General features: G+C 42.6%; 1 protein-coding gene across 1 annotated transcript in view; it reads right to left on the reverse strand.

Annotated features, from left to right (window-relative positions):
- ttbk2a (tau tubulin kinase 2a) overlaps positions 1-19,910 on the reverse strand; it is a 37,729-nt gene extending 17,819 nt beyond the window's left edge. The window contains exons 1-3 of the mRNA XM_080750322.1: positions 19,810-19,910; positions 8,372-8,521; positions 6,078-6,225 (exon numbers count right to left, since the gene is read on the reverse strand). Coding sequence (XP_080606448.1) covers positions 6,078-6,225; positions 8,372-8,440 — 217 coding nt within the window. The 5' untranslated portion in view covers positions 8,441-8,521; positions 19,810-19,910. The remainder of the gene's footprint in view (positions 1-6,077; positions 6,226-8,371; positions 8,522-19,809) is intronic.
- Positions 19,911-20,876: the final 966 nt, after the last annotated feature.

Here is a 20,876-nt window from a genome sequence, read left to right on the forward strand (position 1 = left end):
TGTGGTCTCTGGGGGACACTGCTGCTACTGTATACTGCCAGCCTGACAGGCAGCCACACCCAAATGTCTTTCACACTGGGACAGCTCAGAAAAACAACTCGGAACACTGTACATATACTGTATATATACGCTGCATATAGGGTATAGTTATACAGGTTTTGTTTTTTTCCTTTATTTAAAATATTAGAGAGACAGGATGGAAGTAGAGAGGGGAAGGGACATGCAATGCATGGCTCCAGCCAGAATCAAACTGGGTGTGATGTGATTATGGTCGACGCACGAATCTACCAGCACACGCCATCCAAGGCACCTTTTATGAAAACACCATAAGTGAATAAACCTTTTGAATAATACTTTTGAAACCCAAATTCCTGACCCTTGCAGCATTTGAGCAATATCATCACACACGTTTTCAAATATCAGAGGGGCCTAAGCTAATTTGGGACAGTTTTTAATATGCTTTATGTGGATGTGTTTTTCGCTGTCTCTTAACACATTTGGACCATATTGGAACACGTTTTAACTTTGGCATGCATGTTTGATTCAACCAATCAATAAATCTCTTCAATACAAATCTGAACTGTTGCAAAAAGTCCACCATAACCTTCTATTGTTTATGGGCTAAACAACTCATAATAGCTCATGGGAAGAAAAGAGAAAGTCTATTATTAGCCCTACATAACCCATATTCCTGTTTATGCGATTCTGGGTCAATGTTTATTGTCTTATTGTGGGAGTGTTTAGGGGGATGGGGTTCAGCATGTCTCAGGTTACACTCTGGTTCCCTCAGGATGCAACAGAACCATAATGCTTCAGCTTGCCATTAGGATGGCAAACATGATCCCTACCATTGATTTTCCCCACAGAGAGAGAGAGGGAGACAGAGAGAGAGAGAGAGAGAGAGAGAGAGAGAGAGAGAGAGAGAGAGAGAGAGAGAGAGAGAGACAGACAGACAGACAGACAGACAGACAGACAGACAGACAGACAGACAGACAGACAGACAGACAGACAGACAGCAAGAGCAAGAGAGAGGGAAAGGGAGGGTTGAGAGAAAAAGAGGCAGTCTGAGTGATAAAAAGGCAGGAAGGAGGAGAGGTAAAAAGACAAGGTTAAAAAGAAAGAACGGAAAAGATAAGACAGCAAACAAAAATGCTCCCCTAAGGAACTTTCCTAATTACTTTGTTGATCCCTCGCCCGTTATGAAGGATTGGGAGTGTCCGCACGCACGCACGCACGCACGCACGCACGCACGCATAGGGCTGTCACAATTATTACATAATCGTCTAATCGCAATTATTTGACATAATCGCACATTTTTTGTCATAATCGTCATAATCGTGAATGTTGAAACATTTTCATACATTGACAAACATTTTCAGAAATAGTGGAAATAGCAGATCTACAATCTACAAGCTCGTGATGCGACGCGTTGTGAGCTTGTAGATCGGCTATTTCCACTATCAATGTTATTTTTTAAGTATAAAGTTGTCCAATAGTAATTTCTTTGTATATTTAGGTTATGTGTCATATCTACCATGTGCAACTTCAAAGCCTAAAGCCGAACAGAAATGTAATTATAACGACAAAAACACAATTAAATCGTTAATCACAATTATTTGAGTGACAATTAATCGTCATATAAAATGTCATATCGTGACAGCCCTACGCACGCACGCACGCACACTGGGGGGCAGGAATTAACACTGTTGAAAATGATGCCTGGAGTGAATCATTGCTTTTATAAAACATGCTTTTAATCATTGCCATTGCAAGAATGATTTGTACATGAAAGTATTCCCTGGCTGCCTGCATAAACAAGGTGGTTGCTAAGCAACGTTAGATTTTCTTTTTTCCAAGTTCGTCAGTCTCATTGTTCAGCCCAGGCTGTCGTCCTTTGCTGTTTCTGATACTGTAATAGAAATCTCGAAAGATGTCAGAAATGCAAATAAAAGCAATAACAGACATTACATTGCGAGCAAAATTAAGTGCTTGATTGACAAATGTATAACTATCTTAGTGTCATCTACATTTGTAAAGTATTACAAAGGATATGATGCCTTTTTTGGAATATAATCCTTAAATATACAATTTAAATCAATGCGATATGTGACAAGGATATGCAGTATACCAGCATTTCCTGATTTCTTGATGAATCATGGTTTGTTTTGCATCGCACTGAACCAAACTGAACTGTTTGGCAGAGGCTATGACCACAGAATAGAAACGCAGCAACTGTACGCAAGTGTGCAATGAGTCAGGTCAGTGCTGTCCAGATCCCAGAGGACTGAGAGAAGGTTGTTATTGTAATCTACATTGTAGAATCCTGAGTGTAAATTTAACTCTGAGGGCTCTATTTAGACGATCTATGGCACACGGCAGGTACGTGCAGAGAATGTTAGAGAGGCAGGGGCTGAAATTTCTAAAATGGCCTTTAGGTGAAAATATCGAAAATAGCAGACCTCCAAGCTCACAACGCGGCGTTGTGCTGCGACGAATTGTGAGCTTGGAAGTCGGTTATTTTCACTACTTGCAAAAGAACTACCTGTAAAAGATTGTCTGGCGCACAGTCTAAAACTTAAAGCGCAAAATGCGTCTGGGGTGTGTCCATGACAAGTTTGCTAGTTAGACATCGCGTTATCTCGTCATAAAGGCTGCCATACGGTGCTAATAAGGGGTTGTATTAAGCCCCTGAATAAATCAATCAGAATATCGAATCCCATTACCTTTAAGATGAAGCTGCACCTTCATCCTAGTGCAGTGTTAAGTAAAAGATGAATTTGGAGGAGACGCAAACTGCTGAGGAAAACTGGATTCCACCATCGATGAGAGAAGCATTAAAAATTTGATATAAGGATGTCAGTAGTAAACGAAAGCTCTCTGCTCACCCAAAGACCACAGGGACAGGAGAGAGCTCTCTGCTCACCCAAAGACCACAGGGACAGGAGAGGTGAACCAAACACAGTGAATATGCTGCTGCGGTCAGAATCACTGCGGTCAGAATCACCGTAGCCTAATGTCTCCTCATGTCCAAGAAATATCGGCGATATCTTCTGATAAATTTACACGTCGGAAAGTCCAACTCAACGAACATTTCGGTCAAAGTATGGACAGGCCTTTACTGTAGCAACAGAGACAGATAAAGAATGTCAGGAGGCTATGGATCCAATACATTCTTACATGAGGAGAGGTATTTGAACATATTTCTACGTACAATAATATGTATAAATAGGAAATATCCGTGCCATCACTCTGCCGGCTGATAATACCACCTTGAAGCTGGTCAAACTTTAAGACCAACACCAACCAACACGACCATGGGCACTAAATAGGAGCAAGATCATGTATCTACTGGACAACAGGGGCGCCAGTTGTAAAAATGACTGCGTCGGTCAGAAGATAAAGATAGCAATGACAATTGCTCTGCCCGTTTGCGGCAACTTGAGCCGGGCAGAAGATAGGGCCCTGAGTTTACAAAATGAATAAATTAACACTCAGGATTTTGCTGTGCAGAACGGTCTTCTAGTTCCGACTGAAAAACCCTTCCATCCACTTTTCAGCATTTTTATTTAAAATCTTTTTGCTTTTGTCTAATGGGCAGGAAGGCAAGGTAAGCAGGCCAGCAGGGAGAACTCAATAGGTTATACCGTGTCAGCCCAGAAATGTAACTTGAATCCATCGATGGTTGAGTAGTTAGAAAGTCTGCCCTCCCTGGAATTCTGGCACAAATACCTGGCCCAGGGTCAAATACCCCACAGTCTCTTCCTCCTGTAACTCCTGTTCAATATCTCCCCCTGAGCTTCCTAATCCTACACTGTCCCTCTACAGCAGGGGTCTTCAACGTTTTCAGGGCAAGGACCCCCTTAGCGGAGAGAGAGATGAAGCAGGGACCCCCAGATTCCATATAGCTTCATCGTTTGACAACACAATCATCAGTGTATTTTGGATTCATGTCAATTTGTGTTTTCAGATATTTAACCACTTGAACCGTCAATACTTAATAAACTTGACCTTTCACTCCGTACTAAGTCTGCTCTTTTTCTGCTGCGAGGCGTTGTGAGCTTGTAGATATGCTATTTTAGTTCTATTTAAAGTTCTCAGAATATGGACGTTAGGTTTCAAGTGGTTAATATAAAAGAGAAAAAAGGTTTCTATCACACAAAGATTTGAAGGACCCCCTGTAGTAAATCTGAGGACCCCCTAAGGTTACCTCTGTTCTACAGTAAAAGAGAAGGGATTGTCCTGGAAGTTCATTCAGTAAGTGCTTTCTCTGTTCATAATAATCTTCACATGGTGTCTCAGTATCAATATAATCAGAGGTTTAACCAGTTAAACCCTATAGTCTATATTCGGTTCCCTCCTTTTTTCCTTCTACACCATATCTCTTCGGTGTAAATAACCGATCTACAAGCTCACGATGCTCGCATTGCAGCGTGTTTGGGCGGCCAAATCTGAATGGGAAGAGAGGAACCAAAAGGTCCCCAGTTCACCCCCGGCTCACCCAGTGTGTGTCCCTGAGATACTTAACACCTAGCTGCTCCCCGAGCGCTATATTAATAGCGCCCACTGCTCCTAATAGTTAGTGAAATAGAGCTCTTTCCTTGAGACTCGGACGTTGGTTCGCTTAAGCAAGGTTTTAACCGCACAGATTCGGCCACGAATCGGCGGCGGAAGGTGGCGGAAAGCGTCTGCTGCCGACCGGGAGCCATCGGCAACTTGTCGGTAAGAGGTGCTTGCCGTCGATAGGGCTGTCGGAACCCATCGATCGAAAACCGAACCTGCCCAGTCTTTTGCAATCTGTCGGTAGGATTGAGGCGACTTGATACTCCTGTATAGTGGACATATGTTTGCTGCAGCTGCAAAAACAAAGCCTAAATAAGCCAGAGACATTTTCTCGTGGCACATTTTAACTAAATACCATTTTCTCAATCTCAAATCTCAATTGCTATTCCAATCTGATCCAGAAGTAGGCTAGTAATGGTGCTGCAGCTGCCCGTGTTGTTTTTTTTCCGGTTGCCAGATTCTGTGAGTGAAACAAGCGAGCAGGTCTATGAAAATAAGCCCAAAAGCAGTGACCAGTTTCAACAATTGAGCACTATTACATTAGTTATTTTCTAAAAGATTGTTGAAAGCAAGGCCAAATAAGCAACTACACTTAAGAAACAAGCCCAAACAAAAGCAACCCACAACTAGCAACAGGAAAACAGGATCATAGTCGGTTATAACGAGCAGACCTGGAAACACTGCCATACAGTAACTACAGTAGACGTGTACACACTTTTACAGTCTATGGGTTTGCCGCTCTGACATCATGCTCTGATGTCACTGTGATGTCAGAGGAACCACTCTACCAGAATGGGTTTGCCATAACGCTCTGGCTTCGCTATGATGTCACACTAACAGAATCCTTTCATGCCCATATTGTGTTCCCTGATGTCATCAATCTTAATGATGCCCTGTTAGAGAGATCCCTGTGATGCCAAGGGGAACAAATCCCTTTTATGCCCATATATGGAGATATGGAGATCCCTGTGATGCCAGGGGAACAAATCCCTTTTATGCTCATATATGGAGATCCCTGATGTTCACATCCCTGATGTCCACATCACGCCCTGAGGTGTCTTACTAGTTATTATTATTAGTAGTACAATGATATAAAATAAATACCATTTTCAGACCCCCAAAATAATCATATTTGAACTGGGGACCCCCCACCCAGACGAGCACTAAGAGGTGCGGCATTATATTTTGTATAACACAGTTCTATTGTGAAAATAGCTGATCTACATGCTCAAAACGCCTCGCAACTTCTGCCTCTAATATTTGACAATTTGGCCAATGCTAAAAAGTCCTTAAATTGTCACTTTAGAAATGTTCAGATACCCTCTACACTTAAACTTTTTGTTGGTTTGTTTACTGTTGAGTGAGAAAACAATGTTTCACATTAAGCTAATCATCTGGGGACCCCCCAAAATAATTTGGGGACCCCCCCTGGGGGTCCCGACCCACAGGTTGAGAACCACTGCGGTAGAAAAGGACAGTGGACCACCTGCTAAATGCATTCATTTGTTTGTACTGACCCTGGAGTTTCTTCAACACGGCCACCTCCATCTTCAGAACCTGTTTGGGTTGCTGGGCTGACTCCACCTTCAGCGCCACGCTGACCCGGGTCAGCAGGTCCAGAGCCTCGTAGATCTCCCCGAAACCACCTCCGCCGATCTTCTTCGCCTGGAGGAAGAGGAGGGGTAAACGTTACCAGGAAAATCTGATCTGTACAGCCATGTTTTCCCCTTCCCCAATTCAACAGTTAAACATGTTATTATCACCATGTTTTATGTTTTTAACTATTTAAACCTTATATACTTTGTTGACCGTGATTTCCGCAGGGGTCTGTACTTGGCCCCTTCCATTTTTCCCTCAACACCAAATCTCTTTGCCAAGAAGAGCCGATCTTAGTTACAAGCTCACAACACGTACACGTTCTCACAACTTGAGCGTGTTGTGAGCCGTAGATATGAGGTCTTTGGAAAAAAAAATTTTTTTTTACTGAATGTCCTATTATGATATTCCTGGAATCGGGACGCTAGCGTTCATGTGGTTACTAAATACATTTTTGAATTTATAAATAGCATGATTTTGGTTTCTATTACAGTGATGAAAGGTACAATTATTCTTTTTCATATCATTCATTCAAATAAAAATCACACTGGCCAATTTAATATAATTAATAGTACCAGATGGCTAATCCTTGGATTGTGATAGGCCTGTATTTAAACCCTTTATTTTCATGTTCATGTTTATGTTCATGGAAATATTAAAAACAATACATATTATAAGACAACCCACACAGAGCGACACAACAGGCTGTTATGCGTTTTGTTGTTTTATAATATTTATGCCAATCATGAAATAGACTTAACTAGAAATGCACTCTGTTGAGGTGCCAACTTGCGCCTCTTTTCAACTTTCTTGCCAGAAGAATGCCACACTTTTGGACTGCGAGCACTCCAACCTTTTCAGTTTGCTACCTTACAATCTTCTTATACTTCAATCACGCCACCTGCATCCCTATTCATTCTCACCTCTCGGTTGTAGTAGCAGCTAAGTAGCGCATTAACAGCTCCCCAGGTGTCCTTCACTGTCCTACACACACACACACACACACACACACACACACACACACACACTCTCTCTCTCTCTCTCTCTCTCTCTCTCTCTCTCTCTCTCTCTCTCTCTCTCTCTCTCTCTCAAGTCGAGGGATTAGCTGCAGCACTGTTACGTAACCGCGTGCGCTCCTCAACAAAGCAGACAGGAAGAGGAGCTGAGCTGAATTGCCAAAGAGAGGAATAACAGCCTCACATGGCATCCAGGCTGGCAGCGCAGCAGGAGACTTGGGGACCCTGGGGCACGCTCGCTCGCTGCTGCTGCTGCTGCCGCCAGGGGTGTCACACCAAATTCTGGGCCCTGGGTACAAGGATTCACTGCGGGCCCCCCATGAATGTTAACTATTGAAAAATAGCAGATATACAAGCTCACAGCGCGGCTGCGAGCTTGTAGATCTGCTATTTTTGAAAAATCGTGAAAATGTGTGCCAAGAAACCTATATGTTTCCATGTCAGTGATGCTCAAACTTTTTCATGTGAAGGACCCCCCATCTCAAAATATTTAGTTACAGGGAGCCCCCAGAAGCAAAATTTGAGTTACAAATTTTCACTTAAAAAATACATATATTCAAAGATTTGCGCACATTTTCACGACTTTTCAAAAATAGCAGATCTACAAGCTCGCAGCGCGGCACTCGGTGCCGCGCTGTGAGCTTGTATATCTGCTATTTTTCAATAGCTAAAGTTACTAGGGCCCCTCCACCTTGGGCCCTGGTAACTCAGTCCCACTTTCCTACCCCTTGTGACGCCCCTGGCTGCCGCTTCTTATTCTGCCTGTAGCACACTGCACTGCCACAAATAGCTACACAGGATATTTTAAGTATCTCCCTTACAATGCTGCACCAGCACTACCTGTACAACAGAGGCGTGACCCCAAACCGTCCCAGGGCCACAAGCCGGGGAAGGTGAAGGACTTCTAATAGGCAGCGATAGGCATTGTTACATCGCGGGGGACAGAGGGAGTACTGTGGTGTGGAACATAGGTTGTTATTTGTGGGGATGAAGGGAGGCTGGTGAGGATGGGTTAGGGACAGGCTGTGACAGTGTCAGACTGACAGACCACCCATTGTCATCTCTCTCTCTCTCTCTCTCTCTCTCTCTCTCTCTCTCTCTCTCTCTCTCTCTCTCTCTCTCTCTCTCTCTCTCTCTCTCTCACACACACACACACACACACACACACACACACACACGCATGCATGCGCATAACTTACCACTTTCCATCGTTCTTTAACCAGAGCGAGCACACTTAGGATGTCGGTTTGCTCTGCTCCCCCGCTCATCCCGTCAGTGGACCAGGACCGCTGTTCTTAGTGCCTCTGCTACAGCCTTTAGACTGGGGTGGTCATCTGGGCTGGAGAATCCTACAGGAGAAGCCCAGGAGACAGGGGCGTCACAAAAACAGCAGATCTACAAGCTCACAGCGCGGCTTGTAGATCTGATATTTTTCAATACCGATAGTTAAAGTACCCATGGCCCAGAATTTGGTGCGACACCCCTGCCAGGAGACACATTCATCTCTCTGGTTAATCATAAAATAAATTGTCACTTATGAACACATTCCATAACCCATGAATGTGAAGAATTACGTTAACTTAAACTGTACAGAGCCTTTGAAATCTCAATGTGGTTGGAGAAATCCAGTGGCTTATTCATAAAAAGTGGCATCTAGTGAAATAACGAGTGTTATTTAGAAATTCTCACAGCATGAAGAATAAAAGCACCGACCTAACCATAGCCTTAAGTGTGACACAAGTAATATTAGTAGGCAAGGTTGTGTGCTGCATCAAAGAGAGCATGAAAGTTTCTCTTGGGGGAAAGTGAAGCCGTGGGTTTAGGAGTTAGTGGTTTCTAATGCATTGCCTTGGCTACAGCTGTTACACCTGCTGCTTGCAGCTGTCATTTTAGACAAGCTCTCCCTCAGAAAACTCAGTCAGCCAGCTCACCAACTGACGCCATTATATGAAGCAGGCTAGGTCTTGTCTGGAAGTAACCCAGATGCAAAAGTCTGAAACAGTGTTGATTTTGTCGACTAAAACAATGACAATTTCTGTCGATTTGTGTGTTTTTTTCACTGACGAAAACAAATAAAAACAAAATAAAAACTAAGCTGTGATGACTAAAACTAAGACTAAATATATTGACAATTTCGTCAACAAAATAAAAACTAGACTAAAATGTTGGGGAGGGACTGGTGGAGAAGAGAGTCATTTTATGTTTGGTTGCTCTCCGGTGTTGTGTGCTGAAAATAGCAGATCTACAAGCTCACAACGCGTCGCAGAGTTTGTGAGCTTGTAGATCGGCTATTTTCAGCACGCAACCAAGTGTAAAATCAGTCATTATGATGCCATTAAGGCCGGCCAAAATACATTTTAGTTGACTAAATCAACTGTAGATTTAGTCACCTAAAATCTTATGATATTCAGTCAACTGAAACTAAACTAAGTAACATTTTATTCAAAAGACTATGACTAAAACTAAATCAAGATTTGCTGTCAAAAACAACACTGGTCTGAAAGTACAAAAAGGTACAAGCTACTATATGTGACAAGTTTTGCCTTAGGCTAATATAAGCAATAAGCCACCTTGGTTTCTGCAAACCATGGTTCAGTGTTTTGCTCATAACAATTTTCATGCTTCAGTGACCTAAAGTTTCAGATAACACATATTCACTGAAATTGTTTTTCTCCAAAACCCATTGACCCATTTCGGTGTGTCCCAACCCCACCCACTGACCATATTCACATGACAGACATTTTGCTTACATCATACATGGTGGTGTGGAACCTGTCCCTGATGTGCAAGACGTATGAAACGTAAGAGCTTGCTAGAGTATAGTTCTTCGATTCTCACTTCCTGGCTGGAACTGATGAAATTATTACATTCTGCACATTGCTTGCCTCCCAAAATGATTGTCCTGCCTCACTAAACAGGTTGAAATGAGAGGCTCCCCTGCGAAAGCACCCAGTCCTTTATTATCTAAGCAGAGATAACCATCCCAGGTGAACAACACGCTGTCAACTTCCTCTGGTCTGGTTTCAGACGAACACACAACAGATCCGGTAAAAACCCAGCTTCCAATCAATCATTCTACAGACATCTATGGTTATGCAACAAGTGTCTACAACACTATACAGTTACAGTGCATGATTCATGACATCAAGGATGAAATCAATCCCATCATCATGCATTGGGAGCCATAAGGACAAGCTGACTACATAACACTGAAATGAAGGAGAATGTGAAATCTGACTCAGGGGTGACACTCGGGTGAGAGGTGGCCTTGGTGGAACTGGAAGCATACAGCATCGTTGCAGGTAGTGGAACAATGCTGTGGTAGTTGAGTGGTGATCAACTCACTATTTAATTCACTTACATTTTACATAAGACCATAAGAGACGCTGTAACTGAGGACCTACTGTATATTGACAAGCTACGTAATCTACAAAAAGGCAGGAAATTTTATTTTCAAAATAAATACAAATGTAAATTAAACCACCTAAATATTCAATCCTATCCTTCTACTTCTAAGTACATATTTATTTTTAGTTTCTTAGCTGATACAGTAGCTGGGAAATGGGAGAAAATTGGGAGAATCTTACAATGAATCGCGGGCGAGATAAAAAATAGATTTTGCCTTCAAAGATAATATGCTGTAAATACATATTTTTTTCCTCTGCCATCAGAATGGTCTGACCTTTATACTACCATATTCCGACATATATTTTTTGTACTTTTGTATATATGTACTAAATATTCAATACTTTCTCTCTTTTTTACCGGTATCTGTGTCTGAGAAGTAGGTGAACATACCGGTACATCCAGAGACTTCTGATTCTGGTGGTCTGCGTGTGTGTCTAGTAGCTAAGGTTAAAGCAACCTTTGTGGCATGTTTGTATAGTGATGAGCCACAACCCATTCGAGATGCTAATCGGTGTTGACACGGGACAAAACAAGGCTTTCGGGCCAAACAAGAAAAAGAAACATGCAGTGAAATGCGATTCTAAATGATTCAACTCCATTCAATCCCAAGCAGCTTGCTGTAAACACTGGGATTTGACCACTACTCTGTAGGGAATTTCATCAAGGTCATGCAGTATTCCCATGGCGTGGCGTGGTAATACCTGGAAAACAATCCTTGCCTGCAACACTTGAGCTATAGCGAACATGCCTAATTGCCTATCTCTCAGGCTCTTTTCAGGCAGACCAACAACACCAATGGTGGGTGTTTTGTAAACATTTATAAAAAATAAAAATAAGGGTGGGTGCTGCTGGGTGGGGGGTGGGGAAGCATCATGTTTCACCCATAGGATTTGATGTGTTTGTTGAAAGAGGGTTACTCCACTTCTGTACTTCTACTTCTCTTTGCTGCAGACCCTGAGTTTAGATAGGGAAGCATACTGTAAGAGACAATCATCTATATGTCTGCATGTCAGCAGGCTATATCCACCTCACCATGACACACACGCACTCACGCACACCACGTATACACACACACACACACACACACACACACACACACACACACACACACACACACACACACACACACACACACACACACCTCACAGACTGGCACACTGCTGTTCTTCTCCGCTATGCAAATCATCACCGATATCAAAAAAGAAAACAAACATAAAACTAAAAATATAGCTGCAAGCAGCGATAAAGTGGCCAAGGCAGAAAAAGCAGGAAAGCAAAAAAGCATCAAGGGAAAGCAAAGAACAAATCAAAGAAAAACTGGAAGCAGTGTTCTTCCGAACAGGACTCCGGCAGGTCAGGTAGGTTTTTTTTGGCCTAGCGGTGACTCTATAATAGGCCAAAGTGAAAAGGGTGCCACGTGTTCTTGGGCCTTTCACGGCAATCGGACGCTGCATGCGGGATTTGAAGCATTTTGTTCCAAAAATGTGTTTGGCAAAAATTGACCCGCTGGTGGCGCTATAACAGGCCAATGTGAGAAGGGTGGCATCTGTTCCTTGGCCTAGTGGGAATGTGTGTGCAAAATCTCACACACATAGCAGGCTGCGTTTGAGACATTTTGTTCAAAAAGGAGCAATCCTGCAAACCTTGGAATTCAATGTTAGCCAATTAGATAGAATATTATATCTGACAAATCCGTCATGATTACATCACTGTAGAGATACTGTGTACTGATTTGTGTGATTTTCGGATAAAATCTGAAGGAGTAATATCGAAGAATGTGTTTTACATACTGTAAGTTGGCCTTCTGGTGGCGCTATAAATGGCAGATGTGAAAAATGCAGGGCACAGGTTTTTCCTTGGCCTCTGGGAAGTGTGCATACAAAGTTTTAAACTAATCGGTGGTTATAGGTCAAAGCACAAATTGGCCTCTACACAACATGTATGCAAAAGAATGTAGGCCTATATGCAACAGACATAAAAAACTGTTACACCTGGACAGTTTGATTATGTACTGTACATATTTTCAGTTTCAAATTCCTGGGTGTTCACATAACAAACTCACTCACATGGTCTCAAAACAGCGAAGGTATCCTTATGAAAGCACAGCAGCGATTGTACTTTCTGAGGCGCCTCAGGAGATTTGGCCTGAGCACCAAGGCTCTTGTTAATTTCTATCGCTGTACCATAGAAAGTGTTTTGACAGGATGCATCACAGTGTGGTTTGGTAACGTGACTGTTCAAGACAGTACACAGTTACAGAGAATTGTGAAGAGAGCTGCCAAAATCATTGGCACAGAATTACCACAGCTACACACAATCTATAACACACGCTGTAAGAAAAAGACAGAGAACATCTTAAAGGACAGCTGTCATCCCGCCCATTCCCTGTTCTATCTCCTCCCATCCAAAAAACGTTACCAGAGCATCAAATCTCACACCACCCGTTTCAGTAATAGTTTTTATGCTCAAGCAATCAGGTTGCTTAACGAAGAGATGGAAGCGAGACGTAGGTAGTCATGTGCAATATACGCAGTTTTTATACTGTACACTGTTACACTGTATGGTTGTTTTGTTGTTTTTGGGTTGTCCTGGGTGACCTGTTGTTGTCTTGTTTTTTTGTGTGTAATAAGGCTGAGAGTGCTCCTGGCACAAGCATTTCATTGTATGTCTATACCTGTATGGATATGCATTTGACTAATAAACCTGAACCTAGTAAGCCTTGCTGAGCTATGAAGATCATATGAATCGGCACGGCTATGAATCTCATAGGGCAGGAGCCTATCTCCTGTTTCTGTAGCATAAGGCAACTTGATGTACAAGTACACCCCCTGGACATGACACAGGTAGTTTCCCCCATTCCAACCCCTGATTCTGAGTTTCAAGCAGGGAGGCACTGGGTAACATTTTTTAGAATCTTTGGTATGACGCGACCGGGGCTTGAACCTGGATCTCCCAGTCTCAGGGCAGACACTCAAACCACTAGGCCACTGAGCTGGTACATGATATCGTTGCAATCCTTGGAAATCACAACATAGGTGTAGACATGACAGTTTGTATTATAATGCTTGTTTCAGGATTTATGATGCAAAATACATTATTTAGTAATGGCGGATATTAAAATACACATCAAGGGGGGTTGGGGGACATTTTTAGGAAGGCTCCATATCAGACATTGTTCAAGGAACCAAACTGTGAAGTGTACCAAACATCATGGTTTTACGCTTATATAAACCCCAGGCGGGATTCGATCCAACGACCTTCTGCATGAAAGGCATATGCCCTGACCAATACACTATGCAGCCACAGAATCTGTTTGCCATGTTTGTTTGAAAAAAAAGTTCTATGTAGGCTGAGTGCCTTGATTTTATTGATTTCTTTTTTATATTTTGGAGGCTTGGGGTGAAATCAATCTGAGTAAATGTAATCTATTGTATGTATTTCTGACATTTTCGAGTGATCATATTTTCTTTTACTCAGAACAGAAAAAAAACGGCTGGTAGAGAAGGGCTCATTTTAAACATGAACGTGATCTGGAGTTAGATCAGACGTGTCAACATTAAAGAGTTTGACATACGCACATGCCATGGGCATCCAGGATGTTAACATCAACTCAACCCGACGTGGGGTTTGAGCTCACAACCATCCGTATATCAGGCACAGGTACTGTACACTACGGTAGTCACGCATAAAGGACCTGTCATTTAAAAAAAAAGAAAAAAAAAAGAAAAAGTTTCATGCATACAAAGTTTTACACTAATCGGTGGTTATAGGTAAAAGCACAAATTGGCCTCTACACAACATGTATGCAAAAGACTGTAGGCCTATATGCAACAGACATAAAAAAAAAAAAAAAAACTGTGATACTATGCACCTGGACAGTTTGATGATGTACATAGTAAGCCTTGCTGAGCTATGAAGACCATATGAATCGGCCAGGCCATGAATCGCCGTTTCTGTAGCGCAAGGTAACTTGTTGTACAAGTACACCCCCTGGACATGACACTAGTATGTCGCAGGGAGTTACCCCCAATCCAACCCTAGATGTTGAGTTTCAAGCAGGGAGGAACTGGGTCCCATTTTTTTAGAATCTTTGGTATGACGCAACCCGGGTTTGAACCCAAATCTCCCAGTCTCAGGGCAGACACTCAAACCACTAGACCACTGAGCTGGTACATGGTATCATTGCAATCCTTGGAAATCACAACATAGGTGTAGACATGACAGTTTGTATTATAATGCTTGTTTCAGGTTTCAGGATTTATGTCATGGTTTTATGCTTATACAAGCCCCAGGTGGGATTCGATCCAACGAGCTTCTGCATGTAAGGCATGTGCCCTGACCACTACACTAGGCAGCCAACGAGCTTCTGCATGTAAGGCATGTGCCCTGACCACTACACTAGGCAGCCACAGGATGTGTTAACCATGTTTGTTTAAAAAAAAAAAGTTCTATGTAGGCTGAGTGCCTTGATTTTATTGATTTCTTTTTTATATTTTGGAGGCTTGAGATGAAATCAATCTGAGTAAATGTAATCTGAGTATTTCTGACATTTTCGAGTGATCATATTTTCTTTTACTCAAAACGGCCGGTAGAGAAGGGCTCATTTTAAACATGAACGTTAGATCAGACGTGTCAACATTAAAGAGTTTCACATATGCACATGCCATGGGCATCCAGGATGTTAACATCAACTCTACCCAACGTGGGGTTCGAACTCACAACCATCCGAATATCAGGCACAGGCACTGACCACTACACTACGGCAGTCACACATAATGGACCTGTCATTTAAAAAAAAAGAAAAGAAAAAAGAAAAAGTTTCATGTAATTAACTTGACGCCTTCTTTCAAAATGATATAGCGCCCCCCTTTGGCCAATTGGGGTAAGATTGGTTTCAGTGATATTTGGACTAACCCTCTATAGTAGTTCATCATGAAATTTTACTTTGCATGTATGTTTTAGAGGCAGAAGAATAATTTGCATAAGACTTGCAATGTTGATTGAATTATTAAAAAAGCATGTTTCAATAAAATAAAAAAAAAACGATCTGACAGATCTTTAGATATTGGTCCAAAGTTCATGTAAAAAAAGTTCCGTGCACGTGACGCGAAAGTTCCGGAATAAAAGCGGGTTTAAGTGTTTTACAAACTGCTCAAAATGTCGGAAAATCTAAGGGCGGAGCTTACTTAACAAAGACACAGATGTCTTCCGCTTGAGTCAAGGCACGCGTGTAAGCAAGTTGCATGTCTTCAAACGAAACGAGGCATGACTTATGCCCCTTTAAAGTTTGAGTTTTCAAACGCTTCGTATAGCGCCCCCCTTTGGCCAATTGGAGTAAGATTGCTTTCAGTGATATTTGGACTAACCCTCTACATATTTGCCAAATGCCATGAACGTGTCACTTTGCATGTATGATTTAGAGGCAGAAGAATAATTTGCATAAAACTGCAACATTGAGTGAATTATTAAAAAATAATGTTTCGCTTTAAAGAAAATCCGGCCGCTGTGCGATGACCGTGTTGGTCCAAAGTTCATGTAAAAAAAGGTTTCGCGCACGTTACGCGAAAATCCCAGGAGGAGATAGATTTTTACTGTTTTTCATATAATTTAAAATTGTGGGAGAGGTAAAGGTCAGAGGTCAAAAGTCAGAGCGTAAAAGTTGTTCGGCATGAGGAGATGCATAAGTGTATACAGGTTTCATTGCTGTACCTGAAACAGGGCATGAGCTACACCAGTTCAAAGTTTGCACTTTCGAAGGCTTCCTACAGCGCCACCCTTTGGCCGATTGTTGCGAGCTTCGCGTTTTAGCCGTTTGGCATAGTCCTCTGCCATACTGCCATGAACGTGTCACTTTGCATGTATGATTTAGAGGCAGAAGAATAATTTGCATGAAACTGCATTATACGGATAATTATTAAAAAATAATGTTTCGCTTTAAAGAAAATCCGGCCGCTGTGCGATGACCGTGTTGGTCCAAAGTTCATGTAAAAAAAGTTTCGCGCACGTTACGCGAAAATCCCAGGAGGAGATAGATTTTGACTGTTTTTCATATAATTCAAAATTGTGGGAGAGGTAAAGGTCAGAGGTCAAAAGTCAGAGCGTAAAAGTTGTTCGGCATGAGGAGACGCATAAGTGTATACAGGTTTCATTGCTTTACCTGAAACAGGGCATGAGCTACACCAGTTCAAAGTTTGCACTTTCGAAGGCTTCCTACAGCGCCACCCTTTGGCCGATTGTTGCGAGCTTCGCGTTTTAGCCGTTTGGCATAGTCCTCTGCCATACTGCCGAGTTTCGTAAAAAGCGACTGCACGGTCTAGCCGCTAGAGAAAAAGTGGCGGAATAATAATAATAATAATAGTAATGATGAAGTCCAATATCAATGAGTGGCCATTTGCCACTTCGTGGCCTTGGCCACTAAAAACAAGCTTTGTTCCAGTAATTAGACCCATTATCAATAACAACCTCTCCTCTCTCTCACAGTGAATCGCACATGGTGACTGTACCGTGCAATGCCATTTTCATTTGCTGACTGCAGCTTGTCCTATCCTCTGGCCTTTTGCTCTGCAGGAAACATGGCTTTATGGCTGCATAAAGCAACATGACACGTCATGCAGTGACAGAGCACATCCAAAGATCTGTGTGCCCATGGTGAAACAGATGTTTTGTCAGCAAATATTAAGAAAAACTACTTTGATCTGTAGTTTGATTTGGAACTGATTATTCCTGTCACAAGGATCTACTTTTGTATATTCTGAAAATATGCATGTAGACATATTATGCGGATACACCCTTATGCATGCGCCCACGTGCATTTAAGTTGTAGTTATTTAAGTTGACCGTAAATAACTAGTATCAACCCCTTCGAATCATCTACTGTAAACATCTTATCTGTTCACTATAATATAAATAGCTAGTGTGTTAGAGAGCTGACCAAGTCATCTGAGAGAGAGAAAGAGAGGGCGAGAGAGAGAGAGAGAGAGAGAGGAGAGAGAGAGAGAGAGAGAGAGAGAGAGAGAGAGAGAGAGAGAGCGAGAGAGAGAGAGAGAGAGCGAGCGAGAGAGAGAGGAGAGAGAGAGAGAGAGAGTCTCCAATGGAATACAACCATGGACCATCATAAAAGACTGCCAGTCATCTGTGTATTATATATCAAAAGGAATAGGCTGAAGCTAAAAAAGCGTATGAATGCCTATCCTACGTATTCATGGTTTAAAATACATGCATAATAGTGCCTGTCCTACATATTCATGGTTTAGGATGCAGTAATATGTTTAAGGAGTGTACGTATACAGCACATGTTCACCATGTAAAGAAAATAAAATACAAATAAAGGATACTTAATAAAGGGAAAAAAACATATATAGACCTACATCAACAATAGCAAATCAGAGAATGCCTATCCTACATTTTCATGTTGTGAGATACAGACAGCTCTGTCAAAATCATTTCTTTAGTTTATTCTAACATGCCAACGTCGTTAATTGTATTGTATGTGTTTTTTTCCCCCCTTTGGCAATTTTTTCCCCCCCTTTTGGTAAACATAATGTTTATTTTGCCAATAATAAAGCCCCTCTGAGGTGAAGTGAAGTGAGACTTGTTGGATGGATTGCTGGTGGTGGCGATGGCCTGCCGCCTGACAATGACAGCTCTCCTCTGAAGTCTGGAGAGGTGCCAGCCAGGCAGTGGAGGCCCTCATCTCTGGCTCTGTCCAACGCACAGCATGGTTACAGTACATACTTACAGAGTCAGGGAAAGCCCTGTAGGCTACATGGTAATGCGACAGTAAATAAAGCAAATATCCGGACAGTGCATAATATGGAAGAGTGACTGTCTGAGTAGGGGAACTGTTTAACATTATGAATCAAGACTATAGGGGAATATCTGATTAGATATTAGTTACTAATTCAACATACAGCAGCTATAATAATGCTATTATGCACGCATGCATGTGCGTAAAAAAAATAACACATGGATAAATGTATAAGGGGGAGAGTATATAGCCTACGCACACAGCTGTGACGAGGTCGATTTTCGATGGACTCTGGCAGATAGCAGACTGCAGTAGTATGGTTGAGCCAGCTGTCATGCTGCTATTCAGCAAAAGTACACAAACATCCAATTTTTGTCCCTTGGACTGGGCCTGGTGTGTGTGTGTGTGTGTGTGTGTGTGTGTGTGTGTGTGTGTGTGTGTGTGTGTGTGTGTGTGTGTGTGTGTGCGCGCGCGCAGTGGTGGAAAGTAACTAGGTACATTTACTGAAGTACTGTACTTAAAAGCAATTTTGAGGTACCGGTATTTGTACTTTACTTGACTGAGTATTTCCAACACTTTTACTTCTACTCCACTACATCTTGTATCCAAATATTTTACATAGTTATACTAACTAGTTACTTTGTAGATTGATAATCATTGATTATTACAAAACATAGGCCTAAAACACCACTTCAACACATTGCAGCCATTTGAAAATTGCAGATCTAAGCTCACAATGCCTCTGCCTCACGATGGGACGCATTGTGAGCTAAGTTGTAGATCTGCTATTTTCAAAAGATTTTTACATTTGAAAACGTATATGGGACATTCTGCATAATGAGTACTTTCTACTTTTGATACCAATACTTTTGTACTTTTACTCAAGTAGGCCTACATTTTTAATTCCTGACTTTTACTTGTAACAGAGTGCATTGCAGTATTATACGTTTACTTGAGAACGTGAGTACTTTTTCCACCACTGTGTGTGTGTGTGTGTGTGTGTGTGTGTGTGTGTGTGTGTGTGTGTGTGTGTGTGTGTGTGTGTGTGTGTGTGTGTGTGGGAGCTGTTGCATAGCTACAGCAGATTTACTGATGCGCGTACACGCACAGACAGCGCTGCACAGGCCACGCCAGCTCATAACAAACTCAATGCATTATCTCTACTCTTCAGAGTGCCGACGGGCTATTTAGCTACGAGTCCGACGCTTCTACCCCGCCGCTTACGACGGTGCCGCGCGCCGAAAATAGAATATACAAGCTCACAACGCATTGCATCCACCGCGACGAAGGGATGTGTGTGTGTGTGTGTCAGTGTGTGGTTGCAGATCCGACTATTTTCGTGCTATAAAAAGGGTGCAATGTTGTGTCGCGCCAAGAGTATCGCTGCGGTCTATGATAAATAAAATAATGAAATTAATTATGTCCGTTTTGCCTGTCATTCCTACGGCATGGCCGCGTTATCCTCCTCCTCCTCCTCCTTACCTTGGTCCTCCTTGATCCGAGTGGAGCCGGGCCGTGCCGTGCCGGGTGTGGTTACAACAAATCCTCTACGTGTGGAGGCTGATGATGTGACCGCAGCGACGCCGAGGAGCGGAATCCCATGGCGAATGAATTGTCCAGTACAATGGTTGTGACTACGGTGCGATTATTATAAATAAGGGAGGTTCGCTAAATAGTGTTTATGTATGATCGTCCCTGTTCTCCTTCTCCCTGTCACCTCAGCATCTCTCTCTCTGTCTCTCTACTCTCTCTCTCTCTCTCTTTCGATCGCTGCAGATCCGTGACGTTGACGACTCTCTCTCTCTCTGAAGCCCTGCGCGCGCGCTCACGACTCGATCCCCCCTCGCAACAGCCTCGCGTGCACGCGCAGTGGGTCTTTAAAGCTCGTGCACGGAGCCTTCCAAATCGGAGAGCGTGAACGCGTCTTTTTGAGCGGTGCTCCTGGAAAAGGAGCTACCCCCTGACCTATACAGCTCCAAAATCTGGCTTTGTCCGGTCAAAAACGACACCCGAAGAGAAAAACGTGATTTCTTTCGATTATGGGGCATGTCTTAAAGGGATATTTCACTTTAAACTAACTTTTGGTCATTTTATCGTAAATCAGGCTTTTGTGAACACCCTGGACAGATTTTAAGTTGCTTGATTAAGTATTTTTAGATATTTTGCGACCGTTAGGTCGCAGTTACTTGCACACTATCCAAACCTCCACCGGCTGTCAGTCCGTCCGTCCGTCCGTCCGTCCGTCCCTCCGTCAGTCCGTCAGTCCGTCAGTCTGTCAGTCACACGTCACACTTTTGCCCTGCTCATATCTCCGCAACCGTTGCCCCGATCCATGCCAAATTTTGTACACACAGTCCTTGCCTGCCAAACCACAACCAATTCTCACATGGCCCTCTTCTAGCGCCACCATGAGGCCGATTCTTGCAAAACACATTTTTTGACACTGCTCCTACAATTTTTGCCCTACAATCACGCAAATCGCTACACACTACAGTATGTCTACACTCTCATCTCATCAACATGGATCTGTCCAATATAGCGCCACCTTC

Source organism: Nannobrachium achirus (assembly GCF_963921795.1).
Source record: "Nannobrachium achirus genome assembly, chromosome: 20".
NCBI lineage: Eukaryota > Metazoa > Chordata > Actinopteri > Myctophiformes > Myctophidae > Nannobrachium > Nannobrachium achirus.